This window comes from Erythranthe guttata, chromosome 2, assembly GCF_056151865.1.
Source record: "Erythranthe guttata isolate IM_541 chromosome 2, IM_541, whole genome shotgun sequence".
In the NCBI taxonomy this organism is placed as follows: domain Eukaryota; kingdom Viridiplantae; phylum Streptophyta; class Magnoliopsida; order Lamiales; family Phrymaceae; genus Erythranthe; species Erythranthe guttata.
In genome coordinates, this window is record NC_142534.1 from 607,246 (window position 1) to 629,618 (window position 22,373).

Genomic DNA, 22,373 nt, shown 5'->3' on the forward strand with positions numbered 1-22,373 from the left:
AACACAGCTATCTACTAAGCCTTGAATAAGTTATCGACTGATCTGATTATTAGAGGATGAGTCCCACATCAAAGTTAGTTACTCGATTTATTGCAGTATGGTCGTCTGAGGGCCATCGTTGCCACAGTTAGTAGGATACAATTTTTTCCGATCACACAAATTATTGTTGCCTAAAAGTCTTTACGATGATTCAAAGACATAACCATGTAATTCTATTTGCGTATGTTTATCAAGGATAATAACAACTACTGCTTGCCTATATATACAAAACACCGTTTCTTGATTTACAACCATCAACAAGTTCTCAAAATATTATAGTTTTCTCATCTTTCACAATACTTCAAAGAATATTATCGGATTTCAACTACAAAAGTTCAGTTTATACAACAATGGCCATCCGACTGAAGTTCCAAGACTGAAGTTCCAAAAGGGCATTTGGCTGTTTACGTTGGAGAAAGTGAAAAGAAGCGTTTCGTAATTCCATTATCATATTTGAACAATCCTTCGTTTCAAGAACTACTATGCCAAGCTGAAGAAGAATTCGGATTCCATCATCCAATGGGTGGACTCACAATTCTTCGTTTCAAGAACTACTATGCCAAGCTGAAGAAGAATTCGGATTCCATCATCCAATGGGTGGACTCACAATTCCATGCAGTGAGGAATTATTCATTGATATCACCTCTCACTTGAGCAGATCTTGATATATACATACACAAACTAGCTCTTAGAGCAATAGAAATTTTGTTAGCTAGTTCGTGAACGATTTTATTTAATTTTCATTCTTTGTACACAGTGAAGATACTTGTCGGGTACAAAATGTAATTCCCGGACAAATTAACGGTATTACCAAGAAACTCGTATATCTCTGAGAAACCTTGTGTATATCTCAACTTATTATTTAATGTTCGTTTTTGGCGGAAAATTATGTTCTGCGTTTTATGCGTTTTATGGCAGTGTGTTAAATCACATATTATGCTATTCATGCAGTGAGGACACATAACTATGAACAGAAGATCGATTTGAAATGCTGAGTTCGTATAAAATTAGTATATTTGCATACTCGAACCAAATAATGTTTTGGCATCTTTAAATAGCTGGAAAAAAACTCATGTAAACTGTAATTTTGTTCTTGGAGAAAAAAACTAATTTACAAAAGGTAAAAGTTGCTTTGTTGTACTCGTTCGCCCAAGTGAACGTTGTCTAGAGCATCACCTTGCTCCACTGAATCCGGGTAAGATTTAGATGCCCACAGCACCACTACATCCTCTGTTCCACAACGATTTAGTTAGAACGTAATTCCACAAAAAAAAAAAAAAAAAAACGCGTACGGAACAAAGTACTTACCGGAGTGACCATGTGGCGTTAAGTAGTTGTAATTCAAAGTAAATATCTTTGTGACATTGTGAAAATCGGGATGTTCTGCAAAAACATTCCATTGCCTGTTCTTGGTCACTCTATTCAAGTCTCTGAGTGAAACGACTAAATTCCATTTCTCTTGGTCGTTGAGCTTTACGTGCCAGAGTACTCGAGCAGGGCACATACGGCTTCTACACTCGACGAGAGGTGTTGAACTGTCATTACCCGTAATTGAAACAATCGAACGTATAACTGGAGAATCCAACCTGGTAATAAATATCACAAGGTCCAATTAGTTATCTTCCAATTACCCATGACAATAAAAAAAAAAAAAAAAAAAAAAATTGCGGGTCGAGCAGAAAAATTATGAAGTTAAGCTACTATTTAGTTAATCTTGACTAATCTCCCTAACCAAACATGGATATCATATATCTAAAAGTCCCCGATAATTGAGGAAAACATGTAAAACTAGATAAAATTAATTTTGCAAGTCAACAAGAAAAAAATATTGAGTTAACCAAATATCAAATGAAACGCTACTATTTAGTTAATCTTGACTAATATATATAAAAGCCCTAAATAATAGAGAAAACATGCAAAACTAGATAAAAGTAACACTTACTCCACACAGCTACCCGGTCGAGCGTTGTTTGTACAACCACAAGAACAAGTAACATGACGTACGTCGGGGGAAGAGATTCTAGCACAAAAGGTGGATATCCTGTGAGCCACGAATATAGACCTTGTGCATACAACTCTCCATGTTTCTTGCATAAGAAAAACCCCAAGTCAATAACAATTTTCAAATCTATATTTCATAAAATTAAACTAATTGAATCTAGCTGAATAATAATATAGCTTACTGAAAGCTCGAGTAACGTGCTTCCCATCTGGAGTCGTAATTTTGGCAAGTCTTACAACTGTAGCGGGCCCACAATTATAAACAACGCCCGGTGTTCGCAAAGTGTGTGTGGACGGTACCCTAACGTTTTCGCGGCTTGTCCCCGCACGGCCAACATTTATTTGGAGTGAAGCGGCGACGACTTCATTATTCGGCCGCGAAATATTCGAAACTCCGAATTTATTTGAAACTGTGGGATTCTTTACACAGCTCTGAGGAATATTCTTTTCGAAACTCGAACAGTTCCCTTGTTCTCTAGTTTGACCTCCCACCATGCTCGTAATTACCTCGTCTCTTTTCCACCTCCAACCGAATTCCCATCCGGTTGGATCGATTTTTTGATGATTTTGAAAGTTATATATCGTAACATTTGCCTGATGCATCATTCAAATATAAAAAAAAAAAAAAAAAAAACGAGCTAACGGTAACTAATATTTTATTAAGCTTGGGAGTTATATTTATTGTACTTACAATATATCCATCTGTGGTCCAGTTTGTAACATCCCATTCAATAGTTACGTTTCCCATCGGACCAAACGAATCAAAGCATGCATCTGAAAAAACATCAAACCAAGACTTTATGACCAGAAGAAATTACAAAAAGGGCATATATGTTTTAATCTACGACTTCATTAATAATATCGGAATCTTGTTTACGGCACGAATTAATATTGTTTCTTAGTTCTGAATTAAGATGCACAACTATCGCGAAAGCGCAGTCGGTCGTCCACAATTTCATAGCAGCGATTTCTTTATCAGCATGCATGAAATTCATGATCAAGAATATAAACTAACAGTAATCAAGAAACTTTCACCAAATATTTTATTTCAAGAAATTAAACTACAATTGATAACCGTTTACGCACAAGTGAATTCGTATCGCAATATAAAAAAGAACAAAATCGGATAAATATTAGATTGTAACAGAAGATGGAGAATAATAATATTACCAATAGATACGAAGTTGCCCAAAGAAAGCACCGAAATCAGAAAAATAATAGCGAAATTCCAAATCCTGAAGGATTTCATGTTTCTGCGTAGTAATATTTGAGGTGAAGAGATAAATTAATCAAGAAGAAGAAGATTTTGAGAGATGAAGAATAAAGAAAAGATGAATCGTTGGCAAAAATAATAATATATATATATATATATATATATATATATATATATATATATATATATATATATATATATATATATATATATATATATATATATATATATATATATATATATATATATATATATATATATATATCCTTCAACAAGTAAATTAAATAAACGTGCAACTGATGCAACTATTATTAAGGAAAACAGAAAGACTAGGTATACACCACTACCACACAATGCAACAAACTCTTCCTACTAGTATTTTGCATATACTCAAAAACCGAGAAACTCGGGTTTTTTTTTTTATAGATCTCCTTAATTATTTCAACTTCATGTTCTAATTAATTATGCTTTTTAAAATAAAAAATATATGAGCCTAATTAATTTAAAAATAGACCATCTTTAACATTTGACCCGTTAAATTAGAGACGGTCCTGAATATAAGGAAGGCAAAGAGTTTGTATGTGCCGATGCTTCTATTTTGGCTGGGACAAAGAATCCCACATCGGAAAAGAAACAAATAATTGTTTACAGTCAGCAGTCCCACATCGGAAATTAACCAAATAATAGTTTATAGAAAGCTATATAAATACAAAGGCAGGAACATTGTCAAAAATCACGCAGCTGTGCAGTAAGTACAAAGCGAACTATTCTTTCGCCTTTTACTAAAGAATACCGTGTGCTTGCTGCACTTCAAGCAGCATACGCCTCTTTTTGGAGGGTTTTTTTCCTTTTGGAAATTGCCCAACAATTTAAGTCCAAATGTTGTCATAAAAAATGCTCTGATTAAGTAATTAAATTGTATTACAATTTATGTATATACAGTAATTTTGTGTGTATAAAGGAGAATCTTAATTGTACAAAATGTGATCTTCCTAAACATGTCTATACTTGTAGATATAATCATGTTCAGCTCAGACGAGATGTAAGACCAACGAATAGATCTTCTGCTACAAGGAATGGTTAATCCTCCCATTGGATGATGGAATCCAAATTCTTCTTCAGCACGAAATTGCATTTCTTGAAACAAAGGATGGTTCAAATAAGACAAAGGAATCACGAAGCGCTTCTTCTCATTTTGCCCGACGTAAACAGCTAAATGCCCCTTTGGAACTTCGTTCGATCTCTTTTCAAATAAAATCATAGAATTGGGTTCATAAATCCCACATAGGGTTCCAAATAAAATCCTAGAAATAAGAAAATTAGCTACTCATGATTAAAGGATAAACACAAATAAAATAAGTCATAAACGATAAATCTATGCTTAGAGTCTTCGAATTCTTCGTCTTCGTTATTGCTTTGTTGCTCTCCAAATTGCGTAAAAAAAATCCCTAATTGTGTGCTTGGATTGGTCTTATATAGGGTGAAGAACTTTCAGAATTTTGATATTTTCACTTTTGACCCATATTTTCGCCAAAATTGCATTTTTGACCCCATACTTTTCCAATTCTTCAATTTGTACCTAAAATACAATAAATCAACTTTTTAAGCACCAATTATCATTAAAACACACCAAAAGCCCAAATAAAAAGATACGATAAAGTGTAAAAATACACACTTAACACACCCCCAAACTTGAACTTTTGCTTGTCCTCAAGCAAAATTTACCAATAAGCAAATAACTCAACGATAACATCTCATCACATAGATCAATGACCAACTTCACGTTTTCAGAACTTGTAATTATAATGACAATTCTTAGGCATTCGCAAGCTCAAAATTCAACAACACTTAGTCACTCACCATTACCAAAAACCACAATTCATACAATTGCTTCAAGCATCCAATATTTGCAAATTAAAGATAGAAAGAATTTATACTTACATGCATATGCTTGACTCCAAATACTCACCAAATTATTCTACTCTACTAATATCGAACATTAAGCTATTGGGATCATTGGGGCTTTGTGGCTTTCAATTGTTAGGCTCTTTGGTTCGAGGTAGGAAATATGGGTATGTGTGGCTATTCTTCTTGAATTTAGGTGATTACGCCAAAATTTGAAAGATAGGCGTTTGAAACAATGAATTCACCTCTACGGACTTTAATAAACTCGATTCACAAAAGTTCAAAAGTCTCCACTTTTGCTTTTGAGGCAATGGATCGAGTTTTCAAAAATAATTTAACAACTAGTCCTTATTTCTCCCTTCTAGTCTCTTCTTCTTCTCTTTTTCTCTCTTTCTTTTTTTTTTTTTTTTCGAAGAAGAAGAAGGACCTTATAAAATTTTTGACCGAACTCCAAGGGATAATTTTTAAGAATCACCACCTATTCTACCTTACACATTGGCTAAAAGAAAGAACACCTTTTCTCCGAGGCTCAAATCAAGGTTCTAAGGAATATTTCGATAAAAAGGTCGGCTTGAAAGGCTCAAACGGTTCAAAGAAGGCCCAAATCATATCCCAAATCACTTACTACTCAATACTTCGTATCATAAATTTCCTAAGGTGAGTCTTAAAACCGAACATAGCATGATCTAACACAAATTAATTCCAAATTTAAAATACAAAACATTCAACCAAAGCAATGCACAAAATGTGATTCCTAGCAATAATTCGCTTCTAAGTTCCGTTGAATCGAAAGCTAAACAAAAATCAAATCTTTATCACACAAAACAAGCAATTCATCATCAAACATTGATCATCTCTCATCATCATAACTCATCGATGCATTCGACTCACAATTTTTTTTTTTTTTTTTTTTTTTTTTAAATTCCGGAAAAACGAGAAAAGCAATAAAAACGAAAAAAAACCTAATGCATGCAAACTAAAACACATAAGCACAAAAACATGTTTTTCACCCCCAAACTTAAACTTTTCATTGCCCTCAATGAAATTAGCACAAAGTTTAAGGATAGAAAACACCTGATTTAGTCGGAGTCGATGTGATCGGGGTGCTCCTCCCTAGCTCTCTCACGCTCGTCCTCATTGGGCGGTGGCACTTTTCTTTCCCTTTCCCTTCCCTTTGGAAGATGATGCTTCGCTCGTGCGGCCTCGTTTGTTGGATGACATAGTTGGGAGAGAGGTTGGAATAGATTCGGTGAGAATTGGTTAACAATCGAACTCAAAACTTGGTTGGAGCAAATTGTCGAACACCTTGTGGGCGTGCCTTGAAAGAGTAGATTTTGGGGAATTTGGTTCGATTCTCTAGCCTCCATTTGTGTGTGGGAGTTCGAGAGAAGGAAATAGGAGGGTTTAGGAAATAATGGGGGAAAAATCGAATTTTTTAAAGTTAAAACGCCCCAAAAATAGTCGGACGGCCGTCCCGGGTTTTGTGCTTATTTTCGGACGGCCGTCCGAGATGTTTCTCTCGTTACTGGTTTTGGGACGGCCGTCCCACATTTACACCTATTTTTGGGACGGCCGTCTCACAGGCAGTGGTGCAAATTTTTTTTTTTTTTTTTTTTTTTACGGACGGCCGACTCGACCCTCGATCACGTTTTCGACCCTGAAAAGTAAAATTCAAATAGTGAATTAGAATGCATGCTTATGACAATAAAAAAAACGAAACGAAAAATTAACGAAAACTACGAAAAACAATAAAGCTCGGGTTGCCTCCCGAGAAGCGCTAAGTTTAAAGTCTTCAGCCGGACATTTCTTTCTTAAAATTGTTAAGTCCAATCCAAAGCCTTGTAGATTGCGCATCCATCCATGAGCTTTGTCACTTCAATTGCAACCGATACAGGGATAGGATTGCAATATGTCAGGGTCCACCATAGCTTGTAGTCTTTCTTAGTTGTAATCAATCGGTACGAAGCCAAGTTGGGATCTTCATCACCCGCTCCCTCAAATCGGTACACAAAAACCTCACGTCCGCGTATAACCTCCACTTCAAACACATTCGCCTTCTTATCAACCTCTATTGATGCCTTCAAAGCCACGTCAGGAATAACAATAAGATCATCAATTTGAATATTTGCACTAACCACATCCATCTCCTTCTTCTCTTGTTCCGAGACATCTTTGGAGTTGAGCTCGATTTCATTGTCTGATTCATCATCTTCAAGTGTCTTCGTAATTTCTTTTTCCCTCTCATCGACACTATTTTCTAGGTCTAAAGGATTTTTCTCATCACAAGTTTCAGACGAATTTTCTTTGTTGCAACCATTCTCGACATTGTCTGAAATATTTTCAAGAGACCTCTTGAGCTTCATCTCTTCCAACATTATTTCAAGTCTTCGGATAGATGCTTGAGTGGATTTCATAAAATCTTCAAGGATGGATTTCCTATAACACTCCTCAACAGTGGGTTCTCGTGGCTTGTTGGTGTATGTGTTCCAATAACCGCCGTTTGTGTTATCTATGAAATTATTCGCTTTCGGTGCATACCAACATTGGTTAGTGTAATGATCTCCACCACATATTGAACAAAGTGACGGCATATTATAGCTATTTTGGAGGTATTCGCCAGACGGAAGCCATTCATATCCCGTTTGAGGTGCGCGGAAATTGTAACCTGACATGTAACCAAAGAAAAAAAAATATATATTAAAAAAAAAATCAAAACGAAAAGATAAAAAAAAAAAAAATAATAATAATTTGGGTGAATCGTGAAAATTGTTCAAATTTAGAGCTAGAATAAAATAAATAATTAAAATATTCCCCGGCAACGGCGCCAAAAACTTGTTCGGCGAAAACCTACACGCAAGTGCACGTATCGTACAAGTAATATAGTGGACTAAAAGTCCGGATATCGAACCCACAGGGAATATTTAATTATCTAATCCTAGACGCTAAATTCTACCAATTATTATCAAGCCCACCCTACACAGTCGACTTTAGAGAGAATTAACTAAAATAAATTAAAAAGCAAATTAAAACGACAAAGCAAGAAAGCAAATTAAACACGAAGATTTATCAGAGTAAACGAGCCTAGGATTTTATTCTTCCCCCTATGTGATTATTATTCCCCCAATTCCTTCAATCATGCAAGCAATTAACCCGGATTATTAACCTGAGATGCTAAAATAATCATAACCCGCTTCCGCGTGTATTACGATTCTAATACTCTAGATTCAATTACTATATTCCTATGCAATTAATTCTAGAACACAGCATTAAGCACAAATCTCAATAATGGTTACCTAAGAGATTAACTATATTCCTATGTTAATACTACAAATGCTCTTCTACCACAGTTCTAATTATTAACCCGATCTTCCGATTCATGCGATTAACAATAACATAAAAGCGCATAAAGTGGCCAGTTTCATGAACTTAATAAAACAAGAAGAAGAAATAATCCGGAATTAAAACTTGCATAAAATCATAGAATTGAGTTCATAAATCCCACATAGGGTTCCAAATAAAATCCTAGAAATAAGAAAATTAGCTACTCATGATTAAAGGATAAACACAAATAAAATAAGTCATAAACGATAAATCTATGCTTAGAGTCTTCGAATTCTTCGTCTTCGTTATTGCTTTGTTGCTCTCCAAATTGCGTAAAAAAAATCCCTAATTGTGTGCTTGGATTGGTCTTATATAGGGTGAAGAACTTGGGGAAGAAGGCAGTTTCCTTGTGCAATTAAAATCCCTTTACTGCGCAACTTCGGGGTATGGGACGGGGGTCCCATAATTTGCACTAAAACTGGGACGGGGGTCCGAGCCTTGTTTCTTCAGAATTTTGATATTTTCACTTTTGACCCATATTTTCGCCAAAATTGCATTTTTGACCCCATACTTTTCCAATTCTTCAATTTGTACCTAAAATACAATAAATCAACTTTTTAAGCACCAATTATCATTAAAACACACCAAAAGCCCAAATAAAAAGATACGATAAAGTGTAAAAATACACACTTAACAGATGATAAAGACTAAATCTTTCTGAAGTGAAATAGAAAATAGAAATCAAGATTTTTTTTGTGAAATAAGTGATCTAAGCAAAGGAAGCTAATGCTTTTGAATGACTTGTTATCACCGAGAAATGTATTATAGAAATATATATATAGAAATATTGTCTTCCATAAATTTTATGTGATAGTCTGTTAAACTTTGATCGAGGGACAGAAGCACATGACGAAGATGAGAAATAGGCCTCAAAAGACCCCCCCACCGTAATCAAATGGATAACAAATTTTCGATGCCTCGTCTCACCTAAAACATTAAAAAGTTCAATTAATTTCATTTTATATTATGTCATGATACAGATGAACTACCGCAAAATCCGTATAAACATATTGAATGAAATGCCAGCGCACCAAACTCTATCTAATTGTCTGCTAATTTGTATGGTGATGAGGTTTATAACTAATCAAAACATAACGGTCCACACAGATGCGTTAGGCACATACATACAAGAGGTGAAGGGGTTGAAGAAATCGGCAAATCATGTGATTATGTTTCGTGGTATACATAATTTTCAAAATTAAATATTGCAACTTAAGTTATGCAAATTTAATTCAGAAGGCCTTATATGGGGTTTTCTTGTTGGAGATGGTAGGAATAATGTGATTGTTCATGTGCTTTTGTTTGTTCAAGTTTGCTAGGCACCACATACCCTTTGGCCTATTCATCACCATCCAATCCAACTTGATTCTCATATGTGTATACATGTACATATATGCAAGTACCACTTCATCTATATATATATGTACATTTACTTGACATATTTCAAAACTCAATTCTCATATTCATCTTGCTTTCACACAACTCTCATATACATTCTTCCATTTTCATCTAACAACCTCACCAAGATTTACCATAACAAATCGATGGCTATTCACAAAATTCTTAGACGATCTTTATCGGCCGAAAAGAGATCAACTCAAGTTCCAAAGGGGCATTTCACAGTTTATGTCGGAGAAAGTGAAAAGAAGCGATTTGTCATTCCATTATCGTATTTGAACAATCCTTTGTTTCAAGAATTGCTATGCCAAGCCGAAGAAGAATTCGGGTTCTATCATCCGATGGGTGGCCTTACTATACCGTGCACCGAAGAGTTATTCATTGATGTCACGTCTCACTTGAGAAAACCCTGATACACATATAATAATAGATCTTAGAGCAATACATTTTTTGTTAGTTAGTTTCTCAACATAGTTCGATCTTTTTTACTTCTTGTAGGCACAGAAGATACATACTTTGTACGATGAATTTAATTGTATTTACATTGAAAAGATTTGTACGCTCTTGACCCAATTTTGATGTCATAATATACTTGCAAGTTCTCAACATATATTCTCTCTTTGGTATGATTACTGCAAGTGCTAATGCAGAGTTAATTACAATAAGAATAAAAAACCAAGGGCTTCTTTGGTTTGCATTATTAGGCTTGATGGGACAATCAATACCTCCCAGTATGCTGTTTGGTTTGGTAGTTGATCAAATGTTGATAAGTGGGCCCACTGTTTTCATCCCCCATTTGAATTATTAATAGTCAAGCCAAATTCGGCTTGATAGTTTGTCATCAAGTAATCCCATCATTTAAGTCCTTGTGCAATGTCGTTTTTGACCTCAAACAACTTAATTAATTACAAAATCCTTACATATAAATAGCTTTTTCCCTCAGAAAAATCCCTCTCCCCCAACATCGATGAACCCTAATTTTTTGGATGGTAAAGTTTGTTCTTCTCCGCCATTTTCAGATTCAACAAATCTATAACTCAATCTTACAAATACGCATTAGATCTTTACCATATCTTTTGTTAGGAAAACAACACCATTACCAAGTAACTGAAAGTCGTTTGTGTTAGTGAGGTCATTGTTCTTTTGCTCCAGTAAATCGGTTTGTTACATATTTGATTTTCGTGTTCATCATGTCCTAGAAGACGAAATCCGCCGTCGAACTCGAGGGTTTCGTCAATTTCCTCGTGAATCTTCTCGATTTCGAGGAGAGCGAAATTCAAGATGAGGCGGCCAAATCGGTGTCTTTAATTGCAGGTTTTCAGTCCCACAAGGGTGTTCTAATCGGTGCAGCGGTGATTGCCCCTTTGATAAGGGTTCTAGAATCTGGGAGTGAGCTGGGCAAAGAATTTGCCGCCAGGTGTTTGATGAAAGTCACGGAGAATTCCGATAATGTATGGTCGGTTTCCGCCCACGGCGGAGTGCCTGCCCTGTTGAAGATTTGCAGTAGTGATAGCAGTAGTGGGAGTGAATTGATTGCTTTGTCTTGTTGGGTGTTGAAAAATCTCGTTCTTGTCGAAGAAATTAAGAAATTTGTGGTCGAGGAAGGAGCCATTGTTGAACTTGTTGAACTTGCTAGTTCTAAAGATGAAATTGTACAAATAGGCTCGCTCGATTTACTGCAAACTATAGCTTATAGAGATTCGTCGATTAGGGAAACGATTATTAAAGAAGGCGGACTTCGAGCATTGGTTCGGATTTTGGATCCAAAATCATCGGTTTCAACAAAGACAAGAGAAGTGGCATTTAGGGGAATTACGAGTATATGTTCCTCGTCGGAAAATTTGATAAGTATACTTATAAATTACGGGTAAAATTCATTTTAGTCCCTCACATTTACAATCAAAATTAAATTCATCCCCGTGGTTTTAATTGGATTCAATGTCATCCCTGAAATATAATTTTACTGCTAAAATTCATTTTTTCTCCCAAAATACCCATATTACCCTTTTAAAACCTGGGGACTTAAATGAAACTCCGCCCAAAATGCCACTTTTTTCTCTACAAAATATATTGAACTAAAATTCTATTTAATAATATTTACTAGAACTTATGGGAAACAAATCAACAAATAATTATGTATAAATGTATGTTACAAAATTAACTCCATTTCTTTTCATGTCAAATTTGTTGCTGATATTTTTTTGTTGGAAATTGATAATATTTTTTTGGTTTTGTAAATTTCTCGTGTAAATTTTTTTTTCCCAAACCACATTTTTTTAGGTATTATGGCATTGTATTTTTTATTATTACTTTTGACCCCCCGAGGTTTTTGCAAATATGTGTCTTAACTCTTAATTTGTTTCTTCTTCACAGTCTTATATAAATTATACTTGTATATATCATATTTAATATAAAAATATTTAACAAAATGGTTAAAATTTGTATTTTTAATATAATATTTATGAATATTTACTTATTTTTTAATTTTTTTATCGATGTCTCTTCAAACTAATATGTGACGATGCCATTAATTTTCAAAATATTTTAAGTGCAATAATTAAATTTTTTTTGGCATACTTAAAATATGATAAAACTATAATATATATGCTATTTTAATTAAAATTTATCAATATAAACTTATTTTTGCTATGTCTTGTGAACCTAATTTTTTTTTTGAGATGCTGCTCCGAACCTCGAAATCTTAATTAGCCCCCCTACATTTTGATCCTGGTTCCGCCCCTGCTTATGAAATTAATTGTTACAACATATGGAATCATACTAATGTTGTTATAGTCTAACGTGGTAATTCGAACGCCGAGAATGCAATGTTACTAAAACATGTTTTTTTTTAAATCGACAATATTTTTTAATATTTAAGTCTACGATGTTATTTATTTTTGAAAAATGTTTTAGTGGAATAATCTTTAAATACTATATTTTAATTTGTATTTTAAGAAGAAATAACTTGTACTTTAGTAGTTAATTTATGTTTAAAGATTTGAAATTAAAAAATAATTTGCAACAAGAATTTGAAAAATAAAATAAGATTTGTGTGTATTTTAGATATTGTTTGAATTAATGAGAGAAAATAAGTTTTGAGATCTTGAAATGTTATTAAATATAATTTTATTTTGTGGTGTTCAGCAAAAAAGAGCATTAGGGCTGAATTTCATTTTAGTCTCCCAGGTTTTCGAGGGGCAATTTGGGCATTTTATGAAAAAATGATTGATTTTGGCAGTGAAACTGAGTTATAAGGATGACATTAAACAAAATTAAAAACACAGGGATGAATTTGATTTTGGCTGCAAAGCTCAGGGACTAAAATGAATTTTACCCTATAAATTACTCGTTTATGGATCATATACTTTATTTTCTTCGATATGGCGATATTTCCGTACAAGAATTGGCATTAAAGGCTGCGTTTTGGCTATGTGGAACTTCGGAGGAAGCTAAGAAGTTAATGGGTGATGCAGGGTTTATGCCGGTTCTTGTTAAATTTCTCGACTCGAAATCGTTTGAAATACGAGAAATTGCAGCTGAGATACTTTCTAGTATTTTGATTAAAATATTATATGACTTTTGTAAGGGTATTTACGGCAATATGGTTTTAATCCCAGCTGATTTCTCTAAATCATGCAAACAAAATGGAAACTGAATAGTCAACATATTATTAGTCATGAGTTAATACAACTAACCAAATGATATGACTAATAACATTCATCATGTTTTTAATCACAGTATTAAGTATCTCATCCCACCCTTATTATCACGTCAATCAAACCAAAGAGGCCCCAAGAGTATTATCTATCCCACATCGATAAAATAAAGTTTAGATAGTGATCTAAGGAATTACATAATGAGAAGAATTGTGACTTAGAAAATTACTTACCTGGACGGGGTTGATAGACGATCAAGAAGGTCTATAGCCTATGCTTGCGATCTCCATTGCACTTTGGAGGGGACCTTGCGTAAGGTCGGCCCAAGTGGTCGAGCCTGCGTCATAATTTGTGTCAGAGGGGGCCTGCGTTCGCGCGGCCCCTGCCCAATTGAATTTTAATTTTTTGTTTAATTTATAAGTTATGATAATTTAATAATTTGATTTCCATTTTTAGTAAGAATATATTGTTATACAAATCGTTACATTTTTGGAGAAAATCAAGTTTTTCCTGAAGAAACATTGTAATTTTGAAAGTCGGAAAGAAACAAAGTTTGTTCCAAAATAGAAATTTTTCGAATCGGAAGTCGGAGCCGGTGGTCAAGTTTTTCCCGAAGAAACATTGTAATTTTGAAAGTCGGAAAGAAAAAAAGTTTGTTCCAAAATAGAAATTTTTCGAATCGGAAGTCGGAGCCGGTGGAACATCAAACTTCCAATTCTGTTCTTATCCATGTTATAACTAATTATCTATGTAGCAAATACGAATTATTATCGGAATCCATGGGTAGAGATATTCACTGAAGTATGAACAGATGATATGTATTTGAATTGTTGAGTTCATATACATAATTAGTCTAATCATCTACTCAAACCAAATAATGCTTTGGCATCTTAAAATAGCTCAAAATTTCTCATGTATGCTATATTGTATATATCTACAAAACTGTGATCCTCCTATACATATATCTATATTTACATATACAATCATGTTCTTCTCAAACGAGATGTTAAATCAACAAATAGATCTTCACTGCAAGGAATAGTGAGGCCACCCGTCGGATGGTGGAATCCGAATTCTTCTTTAGCTTGACATAGTAAATCTTGAAATGAAGGATGGTTTAAATAAGACAATGGAATTACAAAGCGCTTCTTCTCATTGTGCCCAACATAAACAGCAAAATGCCCCTTTGGAACTTCAACCGATCTTCTTTCGTTGGATAAAGATCGTCTTAGCATTTGACGGATGGCCATTTTTTTTTATAAAACGAGTCTTGTGTACGTGGAAAAAAAAATTCGTTTATGTATCGTATTTTGAAGACTTGTTGCTGGTTATATATTAATCAAGAAAATGGTCTTGTATATATAGGGTAGAAAGAGAGGATGAACACTTCATATATATTTCTAGAAAATTGATATGTGGTGGTCTACGAAACTCGAAAGACCTACACAAATGCAGTCACATGCATTTGTCTTTCAAATCGTAGTTATTTCGAGCCAACAAGAATTTGTGTGATTGAAAATATTGTGTCCTGCCAACTATAGCAACATGGCCCTTGAATAATGATGACCTTACACCAAGTATTTCGATATTTGTACTATTCGGGCCCTGTTATGTTACGTCACATTTAATTCGGAGGGTCCCTATGAACTAGGTTTTCTTTGCTGTTGGTGTTAGGAATTAAATAATTTATCGAAAAACCATTCATTATGTTGCTCTAAAATCTTGTGAAGATATTTCGACAAAGGCATGTGATTCATCATGTGCTTTTGTTTCTCCTGAGTTTGCCACAAAAACCAAATATCCTTTGGCCTATTCATCACCATTCAATGTATAGCTAGATTCTCAAGTATACATACGGAATTTACATGTACTTCATCTATATATACACCTAGCTACAACCTAGCTACAACCACCTTTCAATACTCAACTTCTCATATTTCAATATCTTCGATCACAAAACCTCACCAAGATTTACTTGAAAAAAAATCGATGGCTATTCACAAAATGCTTAGACGGTCTTTATCGGCTGAAAAGAGATCAAATGAAGTACCAAAGGGTCATTTTGCTGTTTACGTCGGAGAAAGTGAAAAGAAGCGATTTGTAATTCCGTTAACGTATTTGAACAATCCTTCGTTTCAAGAATTGCTATGCCAAGCCGAAGAAGAATTCGGATTCCACCATTCGATGGATGGACTCACTATTCCTTGCACCGAAGAGTTATTCATCGACCTCACCTCTCATTTGAGCAGAACATGAGTTACATAAATGTATATACACTAGGTCTTAGAGTAATAGAATTTTATTAGCCACTTCACGAACATTTCTTTTCCCCTAAATTTGGATGTACACAGAGAAGATACGTTTGTCGGATACAAATTGTATTCCCGAACAAATTAATGGTTATTTTGTATACACTGAGGAATTTTGATATGTGAATGCCTTGTCTTTTGGTGTTTGTCACTGCCAAAAAAATATGTTATAAAAGGTTGTGAAATCCATTAATCCATATACCATGCATGCAGAGATTGATGCTGTGATGTGAGAAATTATGAATGAGAAATAGAATATAACAATGGGAATTCGTTTGAGTGTCATGTAACCCAACTACGTCTGAATTGCAGTAAGTATATAATACAGAGTGCTGATTGAGGAGATAATAAGCTCAGAAAATTATCCCACATCGGAAAATAACCAACCTATACTTAATAGCAAGCTATATAAATACAAAGGCAGAAACACTGTCAAAAATCACGCAGCTGCGCAGTAAGCACATACCAAACTATTCTTTCGCCTTTTACTAAAGAATACCGTGTGCTTGCTGCACTTCAAGCAGCATACACCCATTTTTGGAGGGTTTATTTCTTTTTGGAATAGCCCCAATAATTGAGTATAATTTTTTTAATTTTTATTTTGTGTAATGTCGATAATTGATATATAAAAATTATTTGGAAATAAAAAGCTAAAGAAATTGATTTAAACACTACTTTTATGTTCAAATTTAAGTTTCATGCAGTGAGGAAACACAATTAAGAACAGCTGTTCAGCTAAAAAAAGTTCATGTATACAGGAGAAGAATAAAACTATCATGTACTGTGTGTGTAAAGCAGCTGTTGAGCTCAAAAGAATTCATGTATGCACTATATAAAACTATCATGTATTTGTGTATGAAGGATATGAATCAAGAATAAGAATCTTTCTTATAGAAACACTAATCTTTACAAAACTGTGATATTCCTAAACATATCTATACGTGTATACAATCATGTTCTGCTCAAACGAGATGTAAGATCAACGAATAGATCTTCGCTGCAAGGAATGGTTAAGCCTCCCATTGGATGATGGAATCCAAATTCTTCTTCGGCATGAGATAGCAGTTCTTGAAATGAAGGGTGGTTCAAATACGATAATGGAATAACAAAACGCTTCTTCTCATTTTGCCCGACATAAACAGCTAAATGCCCCTTTGGAACTTCAACCGATCTTCTTTCGCTCGATAAAGATCGTCTCAAAATTTGGCGGATTGCCATCTTTCTGTAAAGTGAATATTGCTTAGCTGAGGTGAAAAACAAAAACCCTTTTAAGAAGTATTTGAAGTGAGTAAAAGCTGAAGTATTTTGAAGAATTGTTGTTGGTTGTAATCAAGAAATGGTGTTGTATATATATAGGTGAACTATAGATTGTATATAATTGAGAAAATCTAGATAAGAGTACAGGTCAAGGTAGCAAATGGATATGTGGTGCTCTACGAAACTCAAAAAAAACATACGCATATGGAATCACATGCATTTGTCTTTCAAAAATCATAATGAATTCAAACGAACAACAATTTGTGTGATAAAAAATGTCGTATCCTACTAACTATAACAACAAGCCCCTCAAACTACCCTACAATATATTGTAATTAATGTGACAATACATCAAACTCTCTCATGCTATATGAAGACCCTTACATGCCTGATACACCTCATTATCTCTGTTTATTATGACATGTAATCTTATTATATTTTAGCTACAGAAACTTAGTTAGGTAGTTGATTAATTGGCAGACAACTTACATGTGAACTTCCATTTGCTGGTGTAGTTGGCCCCGTTTTACGGCCCCTAATTGAATTCTATTAATCAAAAATTCAATAAGTGAAGTCCATTCATCTATCTAGCGACACGAAAACACAGCTATCTACTAAGCCTTGAATAAGTTATCGATTGATCTGATTATTAGAGGACGAGTCCCACATCAAAATTAGTTACTTAAATTATTGCAATATGGTCGTCTGAGGACCATCGTTGCCACAGTTAGTAGGATACAATTTTTTTCCGATCCCACAAATTATTGTTGCCTAAAAATATTTATGTTGATTCAAAGACATAACCATGTGACTCCATTTGCGTATGTTTATCAAGGATAATAGGAATTATTGGTTGCCTATAAATACAAAACAACATTTCTTGATTTACAACCATCAACTAGCTTTCTCATCTATCACAATACTTTAAAGAAAATTATCGGATTCAACTAAACAGCAAGTTCAATTTACACAACAGTGGCCATCCGACAAATGCTGAGAAGATCTTTATCCAACGAAAGAAAATCAAATGAAGTTCCAAAGGGTCATTTGGCTGTTTACGTTGGAGAAAGTGAAAAGAAGCATTTCATTATTCCATTATCATATTTGAACAATACTTCGTTTCAAGAATTGCTATGCCAAGCTGAAGAAGAATTCGGATTCCATCATCCGATGGGCGGACTCACAATTCCTTGCAATGAAGAGTTATTCACTGATATCACCTCTCACTTGAGTAGAACATGAGTTATTCTTAGAGCTGTAGGATTTTTATTAGCTAGATTCTTCACATATTTTTCCTATTCGTTCACACAGAAGATACTTTGTCGGATACAAAATGTATTTCCGGACAAACTAGTGGTATTACATATAAAATATTTTTAGTATAATCTGAGCCATTTTGATATCTGAAATACACTTTTCTATTTACAAGTTCTTAAGCTCTTTATGATGATCACATCAACTGCATATGGTTATCATTTACAATGTTTTCGATTTTTTGCCCTTCCTTTAATTTTCTCTCAACTTTATTAACATTGCAATGCAAGTTGTCATCAATCTTGTTTAAGTGTACTGAGAAGCAAACTGAACGTCCAATTTTATTCAGGAATTAATTGTTTGCTCGTACTGAAGACAAGTATTCCACATCGAAACAAAACCAAATAATAGTTTATTATAACTGCTGATGCTTCAATTTTGGCTCGGACAAAGAATCCCACATCGAAAACTGACCAACTAATACTTGAAAGCCAGATATATAAATTCAAGGCAGCAACTAATTTGTGAACTCACGCAGCTGTGCAGTAAACACATAGCGAACTATTCTTTCGCCTTTTACTAAAGAATACCGTGTGTTTGCTGCAATTTAAGCAGCATACGCCTCTTTATGGAGGGTTAATTTTCCATTAGGAAATTGCCCCAACAATTAAAGTTCAATTTTTATTAGTTCAATTTTTATTAGATAGAAAAATACCAAATTTATTAATCAAAGAACTTAAATTATTATTAATTTAATTAAAACTTGGAAGAGTGACTTGGAAATTTGTTGACAGAATTATCTGTTGTAAATAACTAATTTGTAATGGACTTACTATAGAAAACTTGTTGCTCGAATATGTAATTTGTATATGTACTCTAATTTTGTGCTTTCATATATTTCTTTGATTGATAGACCATCATCTTTGTCTAGCAAACGAGAAGAATGTTTCTCGAGAAGAAAAGCTAAATTTACAAAATCTCGATCCTCCTAAACCTATGTATCAATATATATCATGTTCTGCTCAAACGAGAAGTTAAATCCACAAATCGATCTTCACTACAAGGAATGGTTAGGCCACCCATTGGATGATGGAATCCGAATTCTTCTTCGGCTCGGCATAGCAAATCTTGAAACAAAGGATGATTCAAATATGATAATGGAATAACGAAACGCTTCTTTTCACTCTCTCCAACATTAACTGCAAAATGGCCCTTTGGAACTTCGATTGATCTTCTTTCGTTGGATAAAGATCGTCTCAACATCTGTCGTATGGCCATCTTTGTACGAAGTTAATTTTGCTTTATCGAAAACTTTTTTGAAAGTTTGTGAAATGAGTGAGAGTTGAGAAAGGTAAGAGTATTTTTTTGATGGTTGAAATCAAGAAAATGGTGTTTGTATATATAGGTGAACTATAAATTGTATATGCTTGAAAAAATATAGATATGTGGTGGAAGTGGAGAATGGATACATGGTGTATGAAACTTGGGAAAACATATACATATGGAGTCACATGGATTTGTTTTTGAAATTATCAAAAATATTTCTAAGGCAACAAGAATATGTGTGATTTGAAATTATGTTCCTACCACCTCTAACAAAATGGCCCTCTACAGTCTGCACTCATATACTCAATTATGGCCACCAACTTGTCTATTAATCCGTTTGGTTATACATTGATGTCTACACATATATATATTGACTTGGTCCACCATGTGATAACAAGAATGTATCTTCATTATTAAAAAAAAAATTAATTAGTCAAGTTAATTAAATAATTGGCATCCAAAATGGACTTTGTAAAACTTAACCTCATTATCCAAGTTAATTAAATAATAACAAAAATACTAATTCTAATAGCATTTTGAACTAGAATTGGGCGGGGGCCGCGCGAACGCAGGCCCCCTCTGACACAAATTATGACGCAGGCTCGGCCACTTGGGCCGACCTTACGCAAGCGCCCCTCCAAAGTGCAATGGAAGTCGCAAGCATAGGCTATAGACCTTCTTGATCGTCTATCAACCCCGTCCAGGTAAGTAATTTTCATTACCACATTTCTTCTCTTTATCTAATTCCTTAGATCACTACCTAAATTGTATTTTATCGATGTGGGATAGTACTCTTGTTTTCTCTTCTTCTTATTGTAATTAAATCTGCATTAGCACTTGCAGCAATCATGTTAAAGGGAGAATATATCAAGAACTTGTAAGTATATAATTACATACCAAAATTGCTCAAGAGTGTACAAATCTTTTCAATGTATATACAAAAGGAAAAAAAGTAGTAGTATGTTGAGGAACTAGCTAACCAAAATTGTATTGCTCTAAGATCTATTACTACATGTGTATCATGCTTTTCTCAAGTGAGAGGTGACATCAATGAATAACTCTTCGGTGCATGGAATAGTAAGGCCACCCATCGGATGATAGAATCCGAATTCTTCTTCGGCTTGGCATAGCAATTCTTGAAACAAAGGGTGGTTCAAATACGACAATGGAATAACGAAGCGCTTTTTTTCACTTTCTCCGACATAAACAACGAAATGCCCCTTTTGAACTTCATTTGATCTCTTTTCAGCCGGTAACGACCGTCTAAGAATTTTGTGAATAGTCATCATTTTTTTTGTTGAAGACGAAAAATGAAGGATTGTCTATGAGATTATGTGAAGCAATTGAAATATGAGAATTGCGTTCTGAAATGTTTGTTACAAATAAACATCTATATATAGATATAGACGAAGTAGTACTTGTAAATGGCGGTAGTACACATGCGAATCAAGTTGGATTGAGTGGTGATGAAGAGGTCAAAAGTATATGTGGTGTCTAGCAAACAAAAGCACATGAACAATCACATTATTCCTACCATCCCCAACAAGAAAACCCCATATAAGACCTTCTCAATTAAATTTGCATAACTTAAGTTGCAATATTTAATTTAGAAAATAATGTATACCACGAAACATAATCACATGATTTGCCGATTTCTTCGACCCCTTCACCTCTTGTATGTATGTGCCTAACGCATCTGTGTGGACCGTTATCTTTTGATTGGTTATAAACAAATTAGCAGAGTCCATTAGTTAGAGTTTGGTGGGCTGGCATTTCATTCAATAAGTTTATACGGATTTTACGGTTGTTGTTCATCTGTATTATCACATAATACGAAATGAATTTAATTGAATGTGTTAGTGTTTTAGGTGCGACGAGGCATCACAATTTGTTATCCATTTGATTACGGTGGGGTTTTCTGAGGCCTATTTCGCATCTTCGTCATGTGCTTATGTCCCTCGAGTTTAACATATCAATGAGTTTAATATACACTACTCAGTTCTAAATTTATGAAAGATACAACATTTCTACATTCACCTATATGTATGTGTATATATATACAACACATTTCTTGGTCATAATAACTCATCCAAAAGCACTAGCTTCTTCTGCTTTCACTTATTTCACAAAACTTTCCAATTTTTTTTTTTTTTTTTTCTGTTTCGTCTCGGCAAGATTTAGTCTGAATACTTTAATGGCCATTCGAGGAATGCTGAGACGGTCTTTATCATCTGAGAAGAGATCAAATGAAGTTCCAAAGGGGCATTTAGCGGTTTATGTCGGAGAAAGTGAAAAGAAGCGTTTCGTTATTCCATTATCATATTTGAATCACCCTTCGTTTCAAGAATTGCTGTGTCGGGCTGAAGAAGAATTCGGATTTCACCATCCAATGGGTGGACTAACCATTCCTTGTAGCGAGGAGTCGTTCATCGACCTCACCGCTTACTTGAGCGGAACATGATATATGTAGAAAAACACACTTCTGCAGATTAGTTAGTATAACATAGACTTTTTTATTTTATGACTTGGCAAAATATGTACCTTTACACAAAATTAAAATTGGCGGGAGATTTTACAATTAATCTTATTTCATTATAAAACAATTGAATTACTAAACGAGTACTTTTTTTATGA

The 22,373-nt window shown here is 34.2% G+C and overlaps 6 protein-coding genes, 5 non-coding genes and 2 pseudogenes across 12 annotated transcripts; 8 read left to right on the plus strand and 5 right to left on the minus strand.

Annotated features, from left to right (window-relative positions):
• Window positions 1–1,021: 1,021 nt before the first annotated feature.
• LOC105957721 (protein COBRA) lies at window positions 1,022–13,959 on the minus strand. Its single transcript, XM_012981681.2, has 7 exons — window positions 13,827–13,959; window positions 3,211–3,293; window positions 2,732–2,814; window positions 2,223–2,634; window positions 1,982–2,126; window positions 1,348–1,625; window positions 1,022–1,269 (listed from the first exon to the last, which is right to left on the minus strand). Exons 2-7 carry the CDS (start codon window positions 3,287–3,289, stop codon window positions 1,151–1,153), a joined length of 1,116 nt encoding a protein of 371 aa, XP_012837135.2. The 5' UTR covers window positions 3,290–3,293; window positions 13,827–13,959; the 3' UTR covers window positions 1,022–1,150.
• Window positions 3,992–4,112, plus strand: LOC148772030 (U5 spliceosomal RNA). Its single transcript, XR_016030142.1, has one exon. It is a non-coding gene; the product is annotated as a U5 spliceosomal RNA (small nuclear RNA).
• Window positions 9,763–10,547, plus strand: LOC148772031 (auxin-responsive protein SAUR19 pseudogene; annotated as a pseudogene). Its single transcript, XR_016033225.1, has one exon. The product of XR_016033225.1 is annotated as an auxin-responsive protein SAUR19 pseudogene (transcript).
• Window positions 10,647–13,592, plus strand: LOC148772032 (uncharacterized). Its single transcript, XM_088814848.1, has 3 exons — window positions 10,647–10,685; window positions 11,137–11,804; window positions 13,286–13,592. Exons 1-3 carry the CDS (start codon window positions 10,647–10,649, stop codon window positions 13,590–13,592), a joined length of 1,014 nt encoding a protein of 337 aa, XP_088670974.1.
• Window positions 13,819–13,979, plus strand: LOC148772033 (U1 spliceosomal RNA). Its single transcript, XR_016030155.1, has one exon. It is a non-coding gene; the product is annotated as a U1 spliceosomal RNA (small nuclear RNA).
• A 411-nt stretch (window positions 13,980–14,390) lies between these two features.
• LOC148772034 (auxin-induced protein 15A-like) lies at window positions 14,391–15,081 on the minus strand. Its single transcript, XM_088822181.1, has one exon. It carries the CDS (start codon window positions 14,841–14,843, stop codon window positions 14,577–14,579), a length of 267 nt encoding a protein of 88 aa, XP_088678307.1. The 5' UTR covers window positions 14,844–15,081; the 3' UTR covers window positions 14,391–14,576.
• Window positions 15,082–16,347: 1,266 nt separating this feature from the next.
• Window positions 16,348–16,465, plus strand: LOC148772035 (U5 spliceosomal RNA). Its single transcript, XR_016030140.1, has one exon. It is a non-coding gene; the product is annotated as a U5 spliceosomal RNA (small nuclear RNA).
• Window positions 16,466–16,767: 302 nt separating this feature from the next.
• Window positions 16,768–17,275, minus strand: LOC105957729 (auxin-responsive protein SAUR21). Its single transcript, XM_012981689.2, has one exon. The coding sequence runs from the start codon at window positions 17,118–17,120 to the stop codon at window positions 16,854–16,856; it is 267 nt and encodes an 88-aa protein (XP_012837143.1). The 5' UTR covers window positions 17,121–17,275; the 3' UTR covers window positions 16,768–16,853.
• An 839-nt stretch (window positions 17,276–18,114) lies between these two features.
• On the plus strand, window positions 18,115–18,587 carry LOC148772036 (auxin-responsive protein SAUR22-like). Its single transcript, XM_088822197.1, has one exon. It carries the CDS (start codon window positions 18,150–18,152, stop codon window positions 18,399–18,401), a length of 252 nt encoding a protein of 83 aa, XP_088678323.1. The 5' UTR covers window positions 18,115–18,149; the 3' UTR covers window positions 18,402–18,587.
• Window positions 18,588–18,948: 361 nt separating this feature from the next.
• On the plus strand, window positions 18,949–19,070 carry LOC148772037 (U5 spliceosomal RNA). Its single transcript, XR_016030145.1, has one exon. It is a non-coding gene; the product is annotated as a U5 spliceosomal RNA (small nuclear RNA).
• A 176-nt stretch (window positions 19,071–19,246) lies between these two features.
• LOC148772038 (auxin-responsive protein SAUR21-like) lies at window positions 19,247–19,886 on the minus strand. Its single transcript, XM_088822194.1, has one exon. The coding sequence runs from the start codon at window positions 19,689–19,691 to the stop codon at window positions 19,425–19,427; it is 267 nt and encodes an 88-aa protein (XP_088678320.1). The 5' UTR covers window positions 19,692–19,886; the 3' UTR covers window positions 19,247–19,424.
• Window positions 19,887–20,290: 404 nt separating this feature from the next.
• LOC148772039 (U1 spliceosomal RNA) lies at window positions 20,291–20,451 on the minus strand. Its single transcript, XR_016030133.1, has one exon. It is a non-coding gene; the product is annotated as a U1 spliceosomal RNA (small nuclear RNA).
• Window positions 20,452–21,753: 1,302 nt separating this feature from the next.
• LOC148772040 (auxin-responsive protein SAUR21 pseudogene) lies at window positions 21,754–22,317 on the plus strand (annotated as a pseudogene).
• The last annotated feature ends 56 nt before the right edge of the window (window positions 22,318–22,373 follow it).